Source organism: Megalops cyprinoides, chromosome 3, assembly GCF_013368585.1.
Source record: "Megalops cyprinoides isolate fMegCyp1 chromosome 3, fMegCyp1.pri, whole genome shotgun sequence".
Taxonomy (NCBI): Eukaryota; Metazoa; Chordata; class Actinopteri; order Elopiformes; family Megalopidae; genus Megalops; species Megalops cyprinoides.
In genome coordinates, this window is record NC_050585.1 from 35,082,325 (window position 1) to 35,104,517 (window position 22,193).

At 43.2% G+C, this 22,193-nt stretch overlaps 2 protein-coding genes across 5 annotated transcripts in view; one reads left to right on the top strand and one right to left on the bottom strand.

Moving 5' to 3' along the window:
• Window positions 1-1,452: 1,452 nt before the first annotated feature.
• On the top strand, window positions 1,453-15,183 carry slc6a7 (solute carrier family 6 member 7). The gene is made up of 15 exons (XM_036522965.1): window positions 1,453-1,770; window positions 4,916-5,141; window positions 7,368-7,499; window positions 7,901-8,049; window positions 8,372-8,436; window positions 8,769-8,907; window positions 9,957-10,091; window positions 10,359-10,462; window positions 10,638-10,762; window positions 10,939-11,051; window positions 11,307-11,444; window positions 12,146-12,245; window positions 12,554-12,672; window positions 13,597-13,770; window positions 14,270-15,183. Exons 1-15 carry the CDS (start codon window positions 1,630-1,632, stop codon window positions 14,435-14,437), a joined length of 2,028 nt encoding a protein of 675 aa, XP_036378858.1. The 5' UTR covers window positions 1,453-1,629; the 3' UTR covers window positions 14,438-15,183.
• A 2,229-nt stretch (window positions 15,184-17,412) lies between these two features.
• LOC118774351 (stromal interaction molecule 1-like) overlaps window positions 17,413-22,193 on the bottom strand; it is a 50,033-nt gene continuing 45,252 nt past the window's right edge. For 2 of the 4 annotated variants that reach the window (XM_036523674.1, XM_036523673.1), the window contains 2 exons: window positions 21,711-21,774; window positions 20,298-20,829 (listed from right to left, as the gene is read on the bottom strand). In XM_036523674.1, the coding sequence (XP_036379567.1) occupies window positions 20,298-20,829; window positions 21,711-21,774 (596 nt within the window). Of the gene's footprint in view, window positions 20,830-21,347; window positions 21,775-22,193 lie in introns of all 4 variants that reach the window. The other 2 variants (XM_036523671.1, XM_036523672.1) reach the window with 2 other exon arrangements.

Below are 22,193 nucleotides of genomic sequence, written 5' to 3' on the forward strand. Positions count from 1 at the left end.
TATGATGACTGTCAGTCGTTTATGTGGGAGATGTCCTTATATAGGGCAATAGTGTAATAGTGATATGAAAGAGGAACACAGTACAAAGCACAACATAGATACTGTATTACAGAGTACAGCAAAGAGTCATATGTTTCATAATAAATCAGCTGGGCTACTGACAAATACCTAATGAATTGAATGAATACAAATACCTAACATTGCACAGTTAAGATGGCAACAAAAATGCATGACAATGTTTACTTTTTACATCATTTGCATAATGTAAAACAACTGTATACCACTGAAGTGTGATAAACATGGACCTTACAGGTGGCACACCAACTTTATTAAAGATTATTAATATTGATACACTCAGAAGTGGCTTAAATGCATGAGGCAAATGAGAAGAGCCCATGCAATATCACACAAATGTAGGCATACATACATACATCTGAATTAAATAAAACTAAGAGCCATTAATAGTATGCAAAATAGAAATACAATTTATGTGCAAGTGGCTTAACAGGCCTGCACAGTAGGCCAAAAAACAGTGAAAAAGAACATCTTCAAGAGAAAGACTGTAAAAAAAAAAAAAAGACATGGGTTTTCAGGATGTGAGCCATTTTATCAATTTAAAGATTTTCAACTACAGCAGTATGCAACCAAAACATGGAACTCTCAGAGTCCATAACTGATATAGTCTAAAACACTGTTGCCATTTGACTATTTAAATAGGTCAAGGATATGTTAATGTCTATGTCTTACCATTTGGGTGATTTAAAAACACCTCATGACCTAAGGGGTTCACAGGGAATGGTGACACACCATTACCTAGTATTTTCATTTCAAACATTGATTTATTTTTAATTTAGGCTACCTTACAGAACCTAATTTTCAAAGCATTAAAAAGTAATGATTACAACAAGGTAGATTGATGATCTTCAGAAGCAAAATTTGCGTCCATCTCCTTGCGTCTGCAGGCCCTTGCTTTCTTGAAAAGGGTGTGCTGAACAGAAAGCTGTAATTTCCTGCTGTTGCAACTGAGGTTTCCAGTGAGATTTCCTGATCTTTTGTTGCTATAGCAGTAAAGCATTCGTTATTAATGGAGTGAAAAGTGTAACCAAATGAAAACTGCATAACACCAGAAACACGAACAAAATACCCTCTAATAAAACATAAACAAAACGTCACACAATTACGACCTTGAGTGAGAAAAGACTGATAACGGGTTTGTAAGATAGTATCACTTTTGCTTGATACGAACATTTTGGTGCCGCTCTTTCAAATGCTAACCTACACAGGAAACAATACGTGACTTTCAACTACATACGTAAACCTTAGAAAAAAAAAAACCCCAGAAGCTTTAAACAAGTTCCCTTTGCTGCATATAGACGCAGCGGCACAAAGACGATGCTGCGAAGGGGTGTGGCTTACCTGCCTTGAGGTGAGCTTAAACCAGGGACGCTCCGTCAGCCAGAGACGTTTTTTCCCCCTCCCTCTTCTGTTCTCCTCATTACTGCCAAACATGACGACACCTGCGCTTATCTTTGGACTATAACTTCACTTTTAAACCTTTTTAACGTTTTAATATTTTACATAATACATAAGTGGAACCCTGTCCTTTTCTCGAACACATTCGCGATCTCAATGAAACCTTTACCTGAGCAACGGGGCGAACATCCGAAGAAGAACACCGAGTCGTCCCCGGGTGAGATGCACGGTGAGGAGCCGAAAACGGCACCTGGAAACCTCTCCGCAGGGAAAACAACAACTACATCAGAGACTGAGGTAAGCGAAGAAGGGCAGACAGGAAACTGTCACCAGCCTATAGCCAAACATAAAAACAAAGCTCTTGCAATAAAATGGACATTCTTCCTTTGTAGATGAGTAGAGTTCTTGGTTCTTTTTGAAATCAAACTGCTACGATGGGTAGCTCACGGCGAATGAAGTGGCGAAACTAGTCCATCTTCATTCCGCGTAGAGAAAGCGTTGTGGAAAGTTTCTGTGTCCATATATTAACACAATTTCACCGTATGTAGTTATCGAAATCCTTTTATTTGTTGAAAGGGGAGCTTCGATTTTCAACCTATCACATTGTAGCACTTTTACAAAGGGAGTGTCGCAGTCTGGGGTGAAACAGAGAAACAGAAAGAGGAAAGAGCAAAGATACCTTGAATAGCGAAAGGCAATTTACAGAGAACGATACTATTTAGGAGTCTGCGCAAAGGCCCCGTTTTTGAAGAGCAAGAGTCGGTTTCATCAGTCTGTACTGGTCCAGTTTGAGGTGGTAGGATGCCGACAGATAATCTAGTTTAGGGGGGGATAATCTAGTTTTTAAGCAGTTACAGGAACAGGCAGCATTTTAACGCAGCCTGTTGAGGGTGTTAACCTGAATGACAATTGTGATGATTGTGTATTAACACAGTTGCAACAACGGCAACAATAATACATTGCATTTCAGTTTATGTGTGTAATCACGTCCATAAAATACTTTCCTAAGGCACAGTGGCTGGTTTTACTGGAATTTCCAACACTTTATAATATTAGCATATAAGGGAAAGTGATGTTTTGGTGTCTAATTTAGGAAAGAGAAGTTGCAACATGGAAAAACATGACAGACAAATACAATAAACCAATACAATGGTTATATATACACACACAGTGTGTGTGTGTGTGTGTGTGTATAAATTATTTAAAACTCTTTAGTTAGAATACACCCAAGAGGCCCTTCCATCTTTATTGCAAAGGAAATATTGCTACTTTATATAACCTGAGAGCCACATACAAGTCAGTTTGCATAGGTGACAGAACTGTGTGCTTTCTCCCCACCTTTTAACAGACATGCTTTTCAAATGGCTGTTAATCAGCCACAAGCAGTTAATCAAAATTATACAGCCTAGTAGAGGGAAGACTGGGAAGTTACATAACGTTAATATTTAGCACACAAGTCACATGGTTCTGCAACCACACTGGATTTAGTGTGCCATGTATGTGCACTTCCAAAACAGATTCAATTAATCTTTGAAAAACATAAATGTCAACTTCTCATGAACCGTTCGACTGATTGGCATGAAATTTGGTTTGTTTAATCCTTGTACAGTCAGATTAAAAATCCGTGCATCCATGTTTTTTTTTTTTTTTTTTGCTATCAAATGGAGTGAAATACATATAAAGTCTCTGATGCAAGCAAAATACCAGCAATTGAAAAATGATCATTTTTAGTGATTTTTGAAAATGCCGTGTTGAAGAAATCGTAATCTTTTTTTCTGATGTTGATGTAAAATGTAGGACCTTTGGTCATCATTTCATATGAAATGTGAAGGGAAAGTTAATGAATCTAAAAACATGGCTGCCATGTGCAAATTGATTTTAATCATCAAATGGAAAAGAACACATTTATACAGGTTATGTAATGTGTCTCCATATCACATTTAGTGGCTGGGGTTCCATATGCTGTATTTCTAATAATAATATCACTGCAAGATTTTGTCTTTAGTAGTGGTATTAGTATTATCATTGTTCTTGATGTTCTTAGTAATTACTATTATTAAAACTACAGTTATTGTTTTTGTTTTATTTTTGTGTTTTGTTTTTATTTTTGTTTTATCTCAAATATATTGTTACAACCATAAGTGAAAAGTGGTCACTCCCTTGGTCAATTCATATATGTACTCAAAATCATTAGTACAGATTTGTTTTACTACCTATTCCCCTTACACTCAAATTAGGCACATTGCCCATTGCCTTAACACAGAGATGGAGACTATAATGTCAGTGGTTTGCTTCACTCAGATGAGTGCAGTAATGACTAAATGACATTACACTTGTAAGTTTCCACACAATGTCTTTGAGGGAGCCAGCTTCAGAGCCAAGCACAACAGGTCATGGCCTATAAGCCTGAACTTAGTTCTGAGCTCAGAGGTGCTTAGAGAAGAAGTTTGTTGCGACCATATGAAAGTTGATTCCTTCTCATGTTGTCAAGAAATATGAACATAGTGGCATGTTGCATCAGTGGTCCAGAAGCAAGCATACTTTTATGCCTGTGTCTAAACAGACACAGGCTACAAAAACAGCTTCTATGGGCCATATCTGATGTGCGGTGAACTGCGTGTATTAGCTATACATCAGACACTATGAACATTTCAAACTCTCAGCATGCCAGTTTGCCCTGGATAGGGGTGTCTGCTAAGCAAGTAAAATGCTACAGTGTCCTAGAAATTTATTCCCAGAAAGGTCATCTGATGCTTCCTCTGGCCATAGAACTTCTTAGAATGTTGTACACCTGGTACAATAGGCAAGTCATCATACACTAGGTAGTGCCACTCCCAGTGCTTCACTTCCCTCTCTCAACCCTCCCTCAGCTCAGTACTCTAATTGATTTGCTGTTGAGTGGATTGCCACACACAGCTGCTGTGTTTCCCCTTTGACTGAAATAGTTTGGAGAACTATAGTGCAATGGTGCTGGAAGATGGAGGAACTCCAACTGTGCCTTCTTTCATGAGTGATTATATGAATCTGTTATCGTGTTGACCTTAAAGGGTGGCAGCAGAGAATTTCCCCCAACGTATTATCGTCCTATTTAATTATTGCCATGTCTTTGTACAACTAATTTTGTTTAAAATTAAAATGACGTGATGAAAAAAGTTCATCTGTGAAACTAAGACCAATGTACCTCTGTGAATTTTTCCTGTCTGCGTAGCAGATAAGAACATCATTGTATTGTAACATCATTGCATTATAAACAGTGTTTTCTGAAAAAGTACAAAGAGTGCTTGGCTTTTGCAATGTATGTACCTATTTAAGCCAAACAGCAACATGGGTGTATTTATATTGCACAATATGACGCATTGTAAGGTGATGTAAAAGGAAGATAAATGAAGCAAGCTCTGACTGAAATCACATCGTTCCGCGCTCTGCCTCTGTTCTTTGGAAGGTCCCGGCACAGTTGAACGGGCTGACTTTGGCCCACGATGTCATTGACCCAACATCCCAGCCGCAGTTTGATTCCCGCCCCCCGTCTCCGGCACCACCCCCAGACGCCCATCCGCCCCGGGATCAGTGGGGGGGCAAGTACGAGTTCCTGCTGTCCTGCATCGGTTACTGTGTAGGCCTCGGCAATGTCTGGAGGTTCCCTTACCTCTGCTACCGCAATGGAGGAGGTGAGTAACCAGCAGCTCAACTTTAGAATAGCACTTCACCATGAACAAAACAGAGGTGATATACACTGCAGATTACTACAGATGCAGTGCAAATGGCTGTTGGGGGGGGGATATTTAAGATTATGCCAGAGGAAGTGGTGCAAACAGAATGGTCCAGTTTGATGTCTGTAATATCATTTTGGCTGTCTGAAGAGGACCACACCTCCCTGTTTTTCCTGCATGTTTTCCTGTTTAATAATGGTCATCCTTTTTTACAATTTCCTGTGTTTACAATTTGATTTTTAAATAATGAAAAAAGTTCTGTTTTTTACCAGACTAAATATACACCCATGAATTCATTCTCTCTATATAGCAGACAAGAACGTCATGATTTCCCTGTAATAAACAGTGATTTCAGAAGTTCCAAATGTGCTATTAAGTAGGGACTGCAATAAACATAACTATTTTTAACACAGTCAGGATCATGGGTGTATACATTCTATACAATACAAAGCATTTTAAACTGATGTAAAGGGAAGATGAACTGAGCAACTTGAAATGGTGTAACTCGATTTGAAAATCATTTCAAACTGTATCGAACACTCAGGAGTTAGAGATCACCTTAGTGTGATATTATAGGCTTTGTTTGTGTGGTGACTTGAACCGGTCTCAGCTATTGGTTGCAACGTTCCCCTTCACATAGTAAGGTATGAAAACCCACCCAGGTAAACTCCAAAAGGGTTTCTTTGTGTTAGATGGTGACCTTCAGTTGCCATGGTGATAGAAGTGCTCTCATGGCAGCTTTCTCAAAGATTTCTTTTTCCAGTGCCTTGCTCATTAGTGCTGAGAGTTATGGTGTCTCACTTATACAGCTGAGGAGAGCAGTGCACACCCCCTCCAAAAAATGCTGGCCTGAAAAAATGAAATTCCTAAACAGATTACTGTCATGCCAGTCATGAAAGTTTTCCCCAGACAGACCTCTGTTGAAAGAAACCAAAGCTATCTGCACCAGGCAAGGAACTGAACAATGAAACTAAATTGGGCAGAAAAGGAAATGATTCTTAGGCCGAATCCTGTGATTTGGCATTACTGAAGTGCATATGGGGGCATAATGTTAGTGGGACTAGTGCACTGTCCTTCCCTGTCCTCCAGCTGCATGTTGAGCCAAGCACGTTTCTGAGAGCTGTAACCCAAGTGCGGCACTCCCAGCCTGCTTCCGAAAGGCGATACAGCGCTCCAGGCCTGCCTCCTTTCAAAAATGCACTCTGCAACAGCCAAGTCTGCAGCTAGCTTTGTCCTTCCTGGAAAAAAAAAATGGAGCAGGAACAAGCTGACTGTAATATCTGGTGCACATTTGTAACAGTGCAAACCAGTGACCGAAACATCTCCAGGGTGTTACTGTTGAATCTGCTTTCTAGAAACCTGCCTGAATGTCAGTTGAGGGAGGGAGGGAGGACAAATAAAAACCCAACCCAATGCGTTGTCTGTTGGCAGACGCACTTGTTCTCCATGGGAGGATTTAATTAGCGACGGCGCTGTAGAGGCTCTGGCAGCCGACTCCACGGCATGTCCGTACAGGCCCTAACGTGCCTGGCTTAATGTCTGCTGGACGGAAAAGAGGAAGGAGGGCGCTGCATGTTTGCACATTCAGACACACACTGGCATTCCATTCCTGAACACAAAGCTTTCCCAGGACTCTGGAAGCACCTGTAACCAGACACTTTCTCAAGTGAACATTCCAAGTCAATGTTTACAGTGTGCGGTTTTGAACGCTGTTGTTTGAAGAAATGGAGAGCAGTAATACTTGGGAAAAGGGTGATTTCTACTTCAATGGGTTGATTAAAATTTTACAATTAAAATTTTAAATCTGGCAACTTTATATTTTTCTTTTTGCTGCTGCTGGATGTGGAGGTTCATTTTTTACTCCTTTTATCAGATCTTTTCTATTGATTTATTTTTTTCCTGTTCATTTTCTGTGTGAATTGAATGTTTCTTTTGTGCTGTAAAGTGCTTAGGATTAGAGAAAAACCTGTAAAGTCTAAAGTGTAATGTTATTATTTTTACAACCAATCAAATTGTTCACAGTGCCATTCAACGCATCAATGACTCAACAGCAACTCTCTGGGGAAAGAAGTATCATGTGATTCATAAAAGCAGGTGAAAGTTAGCTGAAGGCATCTTTGGTTCAGTTTGTTTGACCTGTGGGTCCCTTTTCTCCTCCGTTTTCCACTCCCTGACCCAACTTAGGCGTGTTCCTCATTCCATACTTCATCATGCTGTTCTTCACGGGGGTGCCGCTCTTCCTCATGGAGCTCAGTCTGGGGCAGTACGGAGCTGCCGGTCCCATCACAGTGTGGAAGTGTTGCCCTCTTCTCAAAGGTGAGCCCGCCCGATCATAAATCACACCTCTGGCTTCTCTCTGAGGTCAGTCACTACCCTGGTCATACACGCAACTGTGCAACCCTACAGTGACTGTAAAAATGATGGGACTCCAAGCCACATGAGTGTACAGAGGAGGGTTAGAGACAGTATACAGTGCTTTGTTTATGGAGATTAAGGGAGTGACCCTGCCCTTTCCACTTTCTGCTCAGTGGGTTGGTTGTAGCTGTGGGGAACACCGTGCAAGCACATGGAAATGTTTGGGAGAAATGTAAATCTCTTCCTCTCTGTATGTGTAATTTCAGTCAGTTAAACCCTGTCCCTGCCTCTCACGCACATGCTGTTCTCTCACATACTGTATGTGCAGCTGTGGCCCACTATTCTATTCCTTTCTGTGGCAGGCATTGGAATTGGGATGCTGTGTGTTTCCACCCTGGTGTGTCTCTATTACAACGTGATCATTGCCTGGACCTTCTACTACCTGGGCAGCTCCTTCCAAAGTCCACTGCCCTGGTCGTGCAGTGCCATCTCCAATGCTGGCCTCTGTGGGGTGAGACTGTCCTGTCTTGTCTCTGTAGAGTCACTAAATGGCTAATATTGTCTAATGTGCAGAAGGTTGAAAAATGAAACTAAAGGATTCTAAAAATTTGATTATTGGTTTAAATGTCAATGAATAAAAAAATCATTAAAGTAGGATCCACTGTTTTTTCACTTTGCTTGATTATAATGGGTGAGAATTTGGCTGCCATGTTTCTGTCACAGGATATGAAGATTTTTCCTCTCATCCTTCATACTGGAGATTATAAAATACACAAAACAAAAAAATCTTAAGAGATGTCTTAGGCTTAGTTTTTTTCTCTTTCTGCTAATAGAATGGTACTGCCTTGAATGGATCAAGTGAGAAATCTCACTTGAGCCCCACTGAGGTCTTCTGGAAGTAAGTTCTCCTTCACTCTTGATACCTTTCATTAAGCCAATTCTAACTAAATCTTAGATATATGTGACCCTCACAAACTCCAAAATGCATAACACATAATTGTAGATGCCAAAATCTCATGATAACCTCAGATATCAGCTTCTTACAGAAATCAGTGACGGAAGATCTGTGGAAAAATTGGCAACGAATGTCAATTTTGATTTATGTACCTCCATTTTCAGTTTCATTATCTGTGGGTAGGCATCAGGCTTAGGCCTGTGTTGCTTAATTGACTGTGTTTGTGTGTGTTTGTTTGTGTGTATTTGTGTGTGTGTTTGTGTGTGTTGCCCCAGTGAGCGCGTGCTGGGTGTGGTCCACAGTCAAGGCCTTCATGACCCGGGGCCTGTGAGGTGGCCGCTGGCCATTTGCCTGCTGATAGCCTGGGTCATCATCTTCCTCTGCATGCTGAAGGGGATCCGCAGCTCAGGCAAGGTGAGAGAGCAGCACAACACTCACCATGCCACACCAGCAGTTCTACCCTGCCCCCGCTGTGGAGCTGCAACTAGCTAGGCCTCCTAGTTCAGGTTTGGTTCATGGCAATTTTTCGTTCTTTTTTGGCCATGGCCCACATAACCTCAGCCCATTGGTATTGCTGGTGGTGGCCTGCTTGCAAGTGAGCAATGGTATGTTGTACATATATAATGTACATATGTAATATATTACATATATTACAAGATTCCTCCAGGCATGAATATGGGAAATATATTGTAATATTTACAATTACAGGTAAGAAGAATATATAAATATTTCGACCCCCCTCTTTTGGAGGGGTCCGAGTCTTAATTAGGGCAGTCAGACCACCCTCCCCCAATCCCCCCTGTAATTCGAACACTGGGTGTTTTTCTTTGAGAAAGCCTCAGCCTTTAACTGCAGATGACACAAAGGCCATTATCTCTGTATAGAACCATCGCAGGGGTTCGTGAGACATCATGTACTTCAGGTTTGTTAATTGAAATAAAAAGCAGATGTTTTGTACCATGTCAGCCAGGTTTGACTCTAGCGTCTAGCTTATGCTACCTCACTTTCAGCTCTACAGGGGAATAGGGGTATTGCTGTTTCACACCTTAACACACCTAGTGTTGGACAACATCACAGCCAGTGTGTCGCACCCTAATGTTTCGAGTATATCACAGTAATACCCTCTATAATCCCTTCAGTTATTGTTCTTGGAAACCTCTCTTTGCCAGTAACTTAGAGCTCTCAAACCAGAGACTTACATTATTAATGATTTACATGTGTTACCGTTTTCCTAAAACGATGTTTCAAAAACAGTCCAGGGACATTCGTGATTAGAGCTGGTGTTAGCCCCCTACTTGCACCGACAGTGGCCTTTCTTCACATGTATGTGGGAACAGACCAGGTGACCTGCCAGTGTTTGCTGTCATGGACATGGTGACCGGAACATTGTGGTGCTATCAGGTATCGGCCGAGGTGAACTCCTGACACTGCGCTCTCTCTCCTTCACTCCCCCCTTACCTCAGGTGGTGTATGTGACGGCTACCTTCCCTTATTTTGTGCTGATCGTGTTGATCATACGAGGGGCCACCCTGGAGGGATCCTTGCAGGGCGTGGCCTTCTACCTCACCCCTGACTGGGAACGACTGGCTAGCGCGCAGGTAAGGCCCTTAGGGGGGAAGCAGTGTGCAGCCTGACCCACTTTCATACTTCTCTTTGTTTGGATTTCACAAAAATGGGGGGTGGGAAACTGAGGCCTTACAAACTATTTGATGGGTGGAGACGGAGAAATTCTAGCGATGCAGGAAGACATTTTGGTTGACATCAGCGAGTTATTAACTTTTTGAATTGGTGTCAAAAAACTTTTCTTGCAACTCTCTTGCAGAATGACATTGACACATTCTATTTGACTTCTGCCCCCTTGGCAGGTGTGGAATGATGCAGCCTCACAGATTTTCTATTCCCTGGGCATTGGTGTTGGGGGGCTGCTGTCCATGGCTTCATACAACAAATTTGATAACAACGTCATCAGGTCAGCATCTGCCTCCTGAGAGCCTTTTCGCAAATGTGCTTTCAAATGTTACTCCAGCTAAAACCTCAGCATGATGTTGCTGCTGCTGTTGCATTGGAGCTGCAGTCTCACAATGCAACAGTGCAGTAGTGCGATGAAAGCTGTTCGCTAATTAGGATTTTTTACTGTATTTCAGGGACACCCTGATCATCACCATCGGGAACTGCAGCACCAGCTTTTTTGCTGGCTTTGCCATATTCTCCATCCTGGGCCACATGGCCTGGCGCAAGAATGTGCCCGTGGGAAAGGTGGCCGACACAGGTAGGAATCCTGTGGCGGAAGGAGCCTGTTTCCTTATGTCATATTCAGTTCCAAAGACTTCCGCTAACAACCAATACGATGGGGTTCTTATATAGCAGGCTTGTAAGTGTGTCCTAATGTTTTGATGATTATTCACAGAGTGCACTGTGTCTGATGTCTTCTTTTTTGTTGTGTAGGTCCGGGGTTGGCATTTGTGGCCTACCCAGAGGCCCTTGCTCTCCTGCCTGGGTCTGTGTTCTGGTCCATTCTGTTCTTCCTCATGCTGTTCATGTTGGGGGTGGACACTCTGGTAAATTACAAGCTTCCTTCTCCCTTTACATATGAGTTCACTCAGATTTAATGAGGGAACACCACAGAAATACATTAGATCCTCATATTAATTGATTTGATGTAAAAAAATGTTCTTATTTTTCCAAATGTCCCCCTCCTTTTCTATTACCTTGAATTTTCCCATCTTTTCTCCATCCCTTTCTCACACTCACTCTCTCTCTCTTTCTCTCTCTCTCTCTCCCTCTTTTCTCTTTCACTACCCCTCTGGCTGCAGTTTGGGAACATGGAGGGAATCACCACAGCGGTTCTGGACGAGTTCCCCCAGCTGAGGCGGAACATGAAGCACAAATCCCTCTTCCTGGCGGCACTCTGTTTCGCGTTCTATCTGATGGGCCTGTTGCTAATCACTGATGTGAGTCAGAGAGACCTCTGTGTGTGTGCGTGTGTGCGTGTGTGCGTGTGTGCGTGTGTGCGTGTGTGTGTGTGTGTGTGTGTGTGTGGAGTTGAGCAGGATCATGCTATGAATAGTGAGGTTTCATCAAGGTCTCTTGAAAAGATTCAGGTCTGGGCCTTGATTTTTTTCTTCTGTGTGTGTTGTTTTTGTTTGATTGCGTTTTAAAAGCATCCAGCTTCATATTGGCTCATATCGTCCTGTAATGCGTTAGAGCCAGTCATAGAGTGCTTGTTTATTAAAATCTTATCCTCTCATTTAGTTTTGCCCATATCTTAAGGACATGTGTTAAGGTATGTGTCAAGGTTATGAAATAGTTTCTGACCTGAAGTGGTAAAACTATACGCAGATAGAATGTGCTGGCTCTCCCCAGAGCTACCTCCTAGGGGCTGAGATCACTTTCATAGGCTTATTGTACCCAGAAGAGCTCCCTTACATGCAGCCTCTACGCTCCCTCTTCATGAGTTAACACCAGCTTTCTCCATTAGCTCTGTTACATATATTGGATAAGGCAGGTTTATTCTGTGTTTGCTGTTATATACCTAGAGGAGCCATGTTGAATAGGGGACATCACATAGGCTTATTCTGTGATAGTGGTTGGTTATATTTGTGTTTGGAGTTTTTGTTGGGTATGTCCAAACTGACTGTTTGCCATTCCCTAGGGAGGGATCTATTGGTTCACCCTCATCGACTCATTCAGCACTAGCTTTGGCCTCATCATCATCACCCTCTTCATGTGCCTTGGCATTGCCTTCTTCTATGGTGAGCGTCATCCTGCTCTTCATTCCAGAGTACCTCTCTTGTGCCTGCCTCTGAAACAGATACTGGTCACTGTTTCACAGGGTATAATGCTATTAATCAAATAACTATTACGTATTATCATTAGGTAAGTACTGTACTGAAGGTTACAACACTTATACCCCACCAGGGATTTGAATCTGCAATCCTCTGGTTATGAACTTTGGTGATTCCTCAACCACAGCGGCACACCCATGATTCTTCCTGATTAAACTGTCGTTTCGTAACAAGTTAGATGCGTGATTACTGTGTATATGTGTGTCTGTACTCAGGTGTAAACCAGTTTTGTCAGGACATCATCGACATGATCTGCCGCTGCCCACCCTGGTGCACTAAAGTCCTGCTCTACTTCAAAGCATGCTGGGTTTTCTGCACTCCCTTCCTCTTACTGGTAAGAGCAGGAACAATGTTCCTTCCTGGGATGTGTAAATAGTGCACATACACTATATAGACAAAGGTATTTGGCCACACCTGTTTTTCAGGGTTTGGGCTAGGCCCCTTATCTCCAGTGAAGGGCAATCTTAATGCTTCAGCATACCAAGACATTTTAGACAATGCTATGCTTCCAACTTTGTGGCAACAGTTTGGGGAAGGCCCTTTTCTATTCCAACATGACTGTGCCCCAGTGCACAAAGCAAGGACTGTAAAGACATGGTTTGATGAGTTCGGTGTGGAAGAACTTGACTGACCCGCACAGAGCCCTGACCTCAACCCCATCCAGCACCTTTGGGACGAACTGGAACAGAGATTGCGAGCCAGGCCTTCTCGTCCAACATCAGTGCCTGACCTCATAAATGCTCTGAATGGGCACAAATTCCCACAGAAACACTCCAAAATCTTGTGGAAAGCCTTCCAAGAAGAGTGGAAGCTGTTATAGCTGCAAAAGGGGGACCAACTCCATATTAAAGTATATGTATTTGAATACAGTGTCATTACAGTCCCTGTTGGTGTAATGGTCAGGCGTCCGAATACTTTTGTCCATATAGTGTATCTGTGGAGGAAAGGAGTTCAACTAAGGCAGGGTCTAGTGGCTGGAACAGAAATGTAATGTACGTAATTTAAAATCCTGCTCAAGAATCTTGGGGCCTCTCAGCCTCTTTAACCTGGATGTAAAACAGTCTGCTGAGAGAACTGGCCTCCAGACTAAACCAAGTGTCCATCTATGCCATTCTGTTCAAGGGTAAATGGTGAATAATTGAAAAGGCCACCAGAGGAGACATGTAATTCTAGACAGGATCCCATTCATTCAGTCCTTGGCTCAGTCATTGCTATATTTATTCATCCATTCGTTCACTCTGTTGTTTTGTGGTTACAGTTCATACTGACCTACATCTTCATCGAAATGTACAATACTTCCTTGCACTACGGCAAATACGTGTTCCCACGCTGGGGCAAGGCCCTGGGGGTGTGCATGGGCGCCACCTGCTGTCTGCAAATACCCATCTGGGCCATTGTGGCTATCAGCAAGGAGTCAGGGACACTGAGAGACGTGAGTACTGCCCTCTCCTGCACTTTCCCTGTGGTCAGCCTAAGAGCTCAGAGCTCAATGGATTTCACAAAAACATACAAATAGCACTGGGGTGAAGCCATCACACTGGCATTAAGGGGCAGAATGCCCAAACTAGCATACTGAATTCCCAGACACATTTCCACTGCAGGGGAGACGAGACTTATGTCAGGGTGTGAAGTTTGTTAAAACTTTTGTTTTCATGCATTGCTGTGTTTGGTTAATGCTTGACAGATTTATATGTAAGCATATGTGTGATTGTGAGTTATGTAGGCGATTGCAGGAGACAAAGGGCTAATACAGTGAGAACACTTATCTTTAAACTGTTTACTACATTCAACTGTAATGCTCCCAAAATAATATGGAAACAAGTGATCCAAAGATTAAGACTATAAAGTCTAGACAGAAAGTGTTTTTAATCTAGTCTGTAATAGACATGATAGTATCTCATCTCATTGTTTAAACTTCTCTTTGTTCTCAGCGGTTCCGGAAAGCCATCCGACCGCTAAACTCCTGGCGAGTGAACAACCTGAACAGTGAGGGGGCGGGAGAGCGAGTAGAACCGGAGAGGGTGGAGGCACCCTTCACCGTAAATCTGACAGACATGGACTTCACTGCCATGACGTGGGAGAATGGGACCCAGGCATGAGACCTGCTACACTGCCCTCGTGTGGCGGGAGGTCAGAAGTGCAGGCCCACTGGAACCTCCTGCATACGCACAGCGAGGTGTCTAACCTCACATTCTCCCCCATCTTGGAACGCTCTTTTAAAGTGCAGATGATCTTGAATATTTTTAAGTGGACCGTCCTCACGGTGGATTCTCACAGTGACTTGTTCTGTGTTACAACATCAACATTTCCATCAAAGTGTTTGTCTTATTGGTTACAGCATGTACAGATTTTTTGAGATTTTTGTCTATGCAAGAGCAAATAAGACTCTGCAGTTGAGCTGCACATGGATACGGGTCCAGCAAACGTCTGACAGGAAGTGTGGCCAGGTGACATTGGGTACCCTTTTACCACCAGCAACAAAAGATGTAGTTGTGATGTAAATGCTGACTGTGGGTCCTGCTCTTTTCTTTGAAGGAGTCCATCAGCAGTGCACAGAGACCAAGTCACACAACGAGCAGACACCCAGTGTTTGACGTGGTCTTTGTCTGTTCATGGCGTTAATTCCTTTACAGATAATGCCAGTTCTTCATTTTACCTCATGGAGATGTCTGTCTGAAACATGTAAAGGCACGAAGTTCAAGGGGTGTTAGGCCCTCATGCATTGCAGCTGGAAAAATTTTATTATAACAGAATAAACTTTACATGATTTTAAATTATTCCTGTTGAATATTTATATTGTTGTTTAACAGTATAAAATCAATCATGATTGTCATGATTATTTTTATAGCACTGAAAAGATGGTGGATCAATTACATTTCCATTGAACTCTTTTTTTTTTTTTCCCAATGATGAATTCAATCTAAAATGTCAGCCTACGCAAGACATTAATCACAAATGTATAGTCACTTCTAATAGCAATGCTGAGTTATATATTGTAGTTATCAATGTTTGCTTAAACTATAATGCACCTACTTTTTGCTGTAACTTTATGAATTATTTATACATTCTTCACACTTCTTGTGTGTAGGTAAAGAGGGGTATCCAAGGCTGAGCAATGGAAAGGAGTAGAAAGGGGGGATTTGTTACTAGATAAGTAATGGGACATTGAAAACTGATGTGGCACATCAACTGAATCCAGCTTTAGGGCCCTGCTTTGGTAACTTACCAATTAAGCGGTATTTGCTATCATTACTCTCCTATTAAATCTCTATTAAATCATTACTCTCCTAGTGCAGATAAATGTGTTTTTCATGTTTTTTTCCAAAATTCTCCCATTGCAAGTAGGGCAGTGGAAGTTTACCCTAGATCAGCACACACAGGGATCATCTACCCAAGGCTCCGGTCTGGCAAACCCGATAAGGTGATGCCATTGGTGGCCATTCTAATTTCCATACTTCAGTTTGAAGATAAACTATCACTGTGTTTATTTTCATTGTTCATTGTCTTCTGTATCTGTGCAGATGTTGAAAGAGTTCTGGTTAGAACTGTAGGTCAGCCAACATATACACAGATTAAAAACAATATGCGTGTCTACATGGATGAGAATACTTGCAGGCTCATGTGTACTATTAGAAAAAAAGTGCATGGTACATGGTAATTTGCCCCTTCATGACAAAGAAAATACCATCAGGAGTCAGCTACAGCTGTGCATCTCACCTGTTCAGCTTTACCATTTACTTTCAGGTGCCTGCCCAGCTGTGTTTAGGGCATATCATTGTGTTGTTTGTACAGAAGAGGAGCACAGAGATGAACAACCCATTAAAGATATTTAATGTAAAAACATTTATACCTTTGTACAAAATACCCTGTATGTGTGTGCATTATTCAGTCATTGAAAGAGCACATACCCTTGTAAGTTACTTTTTTTTTCAAGTTAACAGATGTGAAATCATAGCTGTACTTACAATTATGGTAAAAATTATGTTTTTTTTTTTTCAGAAGATGAACATAATCCTTTGTACACAGAATTTATAATCCACTCAAATCATAAAAGATTTGTCTTCCTCTCAAGAAGTGTGAATGGAAAATTATGTGATTTTTTTTCATGATAATACTATATTTGTATATTTGAATATTTCCCTGGATTTCACTCAAATGAAGTGTGCTTGGAGCACCAAGGGAGGACAGGTCACTTTTGCCTTGTGGCAAACATCAAAATCACTGACAGTGCCATCACCTGGTTTATTCATCTTCTATGAACTGGGAATGTGTCCATGTCTACTGAAGCTTTTTCCTTCACAGTTTACCTTTTGTATAATATGTCTGTGACAAGTGTTAGGTCATGCAGGTAATGGTACCAAAACGGTACAGTACAAACATATTATTGTACTTCTGACAAATGAACATCTTTCATGGGATGTGAGTGGAGAAAAAGCATACCACTGCTCTCAAATTTTAGATTTTCTTTCTTTTCATTCCTCTGAATTATGCTGCCTCCATTTCACACCACATACAGATATGGAAAATACATACAGTGCATTCAAAGAGCCATGGGATCAGAAGCTTGGGTCACTGTGATATGCAGTTCTTTTTACATGCTGCACAGTTCCAATGGTTAATGCACCAAACTCCCTCTGTCTCTGAGATTAAACATGGCTGATGAGATGCTAATTTGGAGGAAGACAACTATTCAGTGTCACAGTCCATTTAGCAGCTGTGGAAGGAGACACATTGCATTACGATTTTTACATGTTATCCATTTGTACAGCTGGGTATTTATTGGGGCAATTGTGGATAAAGTACCTTGATCAAGGGTACAACAGCAGTGCCCCTGTGGGGAATCAAACCAGCAACCTTTCGGTTATGAGCCCTGTTCCTTACCACTATGCAACACTGCCACACACATATAAAGTGACTGAGAAGCTGTACAGCAGTTTGTATCAGCACTCTCTGACTCTGTTGCATTTGTGTAACTTAGCCATAAAGGATTTAACATCCTTTTCAGCCAAAGACTGGAAAAGAAAAAGGCTGAAAGAATATTTCATTCAAAATAGTTTATTGCTTTCATGCAGGAGTGCCATAAAATTTTGGACTTAGTCCAAAACGTCACAGAAGATGCAAAATGTTTTTTGTACAAAGATATACCGTTATCATAAATACAACAGAAGCTCAAAAAGGAAAAGAGTTTTTTTGGTGTGGAGTAGGAGTCGGACCCGATCTTGTCATTCCGCCCTTTTTGTTCTTAAACAGGTGTGGCAGCAGGTGGCATGCATCAACACCGAGAGCAGCATAGTACACTGGGGACATACGGACGGACGGACACACACTGTCTGACAGCATTATCCATTCAAAGCTTCTTCGTGCAGAACTGGTACAAATGACTAAGAAATTGCCCGACTGGAAGATTACACTTTTTAACTATCCGTAAAAAGAGAATGGTACTTAAAAAATGTTCAACTTTTTTTCAAACCCACATTTCTGAAAAGGCTGATACCATCCAGGAAAAAGAACAGTGATCTGCGATATTCGTCTACAGGAGGACATTCGAGGAATCCTTCAGCAAGGCTGTGGTCCAGAGCCAAGACCTTGAGGCTGTCGTCCCATTTCAAAAGGCACAGAGCCAGGCCCTTATTCCCCCATCTGCGTGTGCTCACACACGCACCACTGCGGTCCACGCCAGGGCCTTTATCTCCCATCATGCTCTTTCTGTACAGACTCGACTGCTATGTGTGCATATTTAGAAATGTGCAGCTACTGGTGAGAGTGGCGTGTGGTATGGGGTTTGCATTTGGTTGTCTTGACTCCACAAGCTCAGAGGCAGGTTCAGAACGCAGTGTAGTTTGCCCAGTCACAGCTGTCTAGAGGTCAAGGCGGGTCACAGCAGTCAGTGTTCAGGTGAGGGTAGGCGTTGACAGTGTGGCAGCATCTCTGCACTGGCAGGAAAATGGGATGGGAGACTGACAGGAAGCTGGAAAAGCACTTTGCATGATCCCACCCATGGTCTTAGGGCATCCTGGACTCTCGCCCATTGCCCCATGGTGTTACAGGTTCTCACCCACTACCCCAGTCCATACTGGGTTGTGAAGGAAAATGCCAAAAACAAAGCTGAATACTCCCCTCTGAAAATCAACTGGGGGCAGCAGCTGGTAATGTTGCAATATCTAGCTTCAAAATATTCCCATTCCGTGCTTCCTTGCAATCCTGTAATTTGAAGCCATGGGGAGCTTAAACTGATTTTTGTCTATACCACAGTATCTCTGATGTGCTTTTGAGTGGTGATATACAATCTTTAGATACTGGTATGAACACAAATAGAATGCTTTAGGTAGTTTGTCATATCGACCTGTAAAATCAATGAGGACACTTTACCACCCCTTATCCCTGAAATGGATCCCTTATCCCTGTAATATGGCCACAGCTCTTCAGGAAAGGTTTATTTTTGGTAGAATTTCACATTCAATTAGGCTTGAAATATTATTTGTTGCTGATAAAAACATAATATTATGTAAGCTGTAAGCAGCCCTACTGGTTCTCCCTACATCCTAGTTAGCATTTACGAAGAGTCATTTGTATGACATGAATGCATGAATGTAAAAAGATAAAGTTGGGAGGGGATGATGCTGGGAGTGGCTGGGACAAGATGAAGGTGGGAGTGGCTGGGAGAGGATACGGGTGGGATTGGCTGGGAGAAGATGAAGCTGGGGTGATGCATGAACAGTGGAGGAAAGCCATTGCGCATTCAATGCATGCACAGTAGCCCACTACTTTCAGTCAGTCATGTGACAGGATGCTACATTTCTGATGTCAGGAGCAGAACAGAACACTGCTTACCCACAAAAACCTCACATTTCTAACTATCTCAGCTTCTGTAGACCTTCTGAAAGGAATTCCTTTTTATATCTCTGCATTTGCTGCAATGGAGGCCTTGTCTGCTGCTGGGTGGCTCTTAAGGTTTAGGATTATCCGTATCCGCGAGGCATAGCGTATGGCAGCATGACATACAGGTATTACAACCACCAAGACAGGAACACCAGCTCATAACAGGGCAAGCTGCACTCCTTGTTGACATTACCAGCTGTCTGACATAGAAAAGTTCATAAAGTCCATGTGCTGGAGGGTTTTCTTATTTGTAGACATGCATAGATGATAGAAGAGTAAACAGGAATGATCCAAGGCATTTCCAGCCCTGTGTCTGGCTCTGTTTAGGCCTGGAGGCTGACTTTGCAGATCTCGGCGAGCTCAGAGTAGTCCTTTCAGGTGTCGACCAAAGATGCGTGTCTCTGGCGTGTTTGTGCGTGTTTCTGAGAAGTTCCATCAGTCAGACTTCAAAGCTGAGACACTTGACTCAGATAGACTGTTACAGGTGTTGTAAAATCGTTTCAGTCCCCCAAATCGCTGACTGAGCAAATGTGTCTGTCTCCCTTTCACTGTCCACCTAATCTATCCCTTGATTTACAATCATGGAGAAAAGGAAGGGACAGAAACCGTAAAAACAGAGAACAGCCTTGATGTCCCGTGCTGACTGGTTAAGCGGGTAAAGGACAAGAACCAAGCAAACACCTAAGAGTGTAACATTTTTCAATCAAACAAAGGCACAGACATGCAAACTGACTGGATTAAAAGAACAGAATTCTGTGAGGAGGGATTCCCTTGTAACATTGGCACCATTTCCTGCAGAATAAATAGCGCTGTACATTCACAACTTTCCCAACCCCTGCCATGTTGAATCATCACAAAAGAAAATAAAGAAAAAGATAATACCCAAAAATATATATTAAAAATGAAATTGCTGACTGCTCCCACAGTTCCTTGGAGAAAATTACCTACCAATCCTCAGTGTCATGTGACACTGGTGACTAGATTACATTTATGAAACAAAAGAGGAAAGACAAATATTTTGGACACAAAAAATTGAACAAAACTAGCGCAGGGTGTACCAGATTACTTCTGAGCACCCGGTCACTTCTTCTGCTTTTTGAAGATCTTGAAGGTGTGTTTCTTGCGGGAGGCAGTGGAGTCTGTGTCCTCGCCTGTAGAGCCGCTGTCCTCCTCCAGGGGGCTCTTCTTGGACGATAGCTGCGGTATGCGGCTGCTGCCCTTGCTGCCCCCCGCCCCCATCGGGGAGGGAGTGTCAGCCTCAGTGGAGGTTGGGCTCAGAGAGCGGGAGGACTCAGACTGCGAGAGGCCTACCAGGCTGGTGTTGATCTCCCCAAGACTGGCCGACTTCTCCATGCCATATACCTTTTTCATCATCAGGGGGCTGTCAGTACTGCCCTCTGCCCAGGCCCCGCCCCCATGTAGGCGGTTCCCTCCGTTGGGGGTGTGGCCGTGCAGGGAGGCAGACTGCTCGTCCACCCGGAAGGCAGAGCCATATAGGAGAGAGATGGGCTTCATCGGGTGGCCTTTGGAACCATATGATGAGGTCAGGCGCAGCTGATCACTGGTTTGTGACAAGCAAAGGGAGGAGTCAGAGTCAGAACGATTCAGGTCCCTGAAAGAGAGAAAGATGGGTAGGGTGGAGGAGAGAAGAAGAGAGAGAAGACATTAGTACAATAGAAAAGGCAGACCTAACCAATGGATAATACACTATCTAATACACACAAATTCCAAGCACTGAGTCCTTCAACACCACACATAATAGCATTGCAAGCAAATATACTGGGGAGGGGGGTGTGTCTGAGAGGCTCAGGACAGCATGAAGTGGGATGAAAAAAGTGTTGAGTAAAGATGTATGATGTAGAAGAGCTTAGAGAGGCAGCAGAATGTATGTTACATGTATGGATGTTAAGAGGCAGGATCATGTATTCAGATTAGGGGATTACAAAAAAGAAATCAGGTAAGAAACAGATTATTGTTCGCCCAGTGTCAGGGCTGAACTCAATCAGTGTTAAAACACTGCAGCCCGGACCAGGGGTTAATTTGTGTTAAAAACCCAGCGTTCACTGAGGTGGTGAATCCCAACACACATGCTGATGCTGTGTGCGTGGGGAGGTGCGAGCGCGGGGGTACCCGAAACTGCCGGAGCGTTTGGACCGCACTGAGCCCGCACCGGTGGGGGGCAGGCCGGTGACGCCGTCCGAGGGCTGGAAATAAGAGGAGTGATAAGAAGGGGCGGAGTGAGGGGCCGATGCGGCAAAGAAGGAGGAGGAGAACGGGGACTGGGGACCGGAGAAGAGGGAAACAGGAGGGGAGGAGGGGGAGGTGCAGATGATGGAGGGGTGGGAGACGGACGAGGACAGAGGGGGCAGGGGGGCGAACTCCAGCTGCCCGATGGAGTGACTCCGCGCCTGCCGCTGGAAGGGACGCGACCGGGCCGGGTGCGAGCCGCCGCCCTCTCCCTGCTGCCCCGCCGTGTGACGGCCCTCTACCAACCTCTGAGAGCCGCCTGTCAGCTGCGGGTCAATGTGGCGCTGCCGCAGAGACATCATGCTGGGCGCTGTGGGCACAGAACACACACCGTTACACACTGTCCACATGTAACTGCACCACAACACAGAGAGAACACGAGACAGAGAGGGAGAAGGGGAGAGAAAGGTAAAACAAAGGGCAGTGAGAGAGGTTAAAAGATACAGTGGAGGAGGAAGACTGAAAAGAGGAAAAGAGACGATGGGAGTGAGAATGTGAAGCCAGGAGGGTAAACTCAGAGAGCATGGGTGCTGATGACATCATGCAGCTGAGGAATTTGTCTTTGGCAACAGGGAGGACTTAACCATTCAATTGACTGGAACTTCAGCGATTGGTTGACTGAATGATACAAATTTAATATGTGGTTGGTTGCTTTTTAATCATAAAAAGCAGTGAGGCACCCTTGGTTTGACTGATATTGGCAGGCCATCTGCCAGACAGCACAAATCT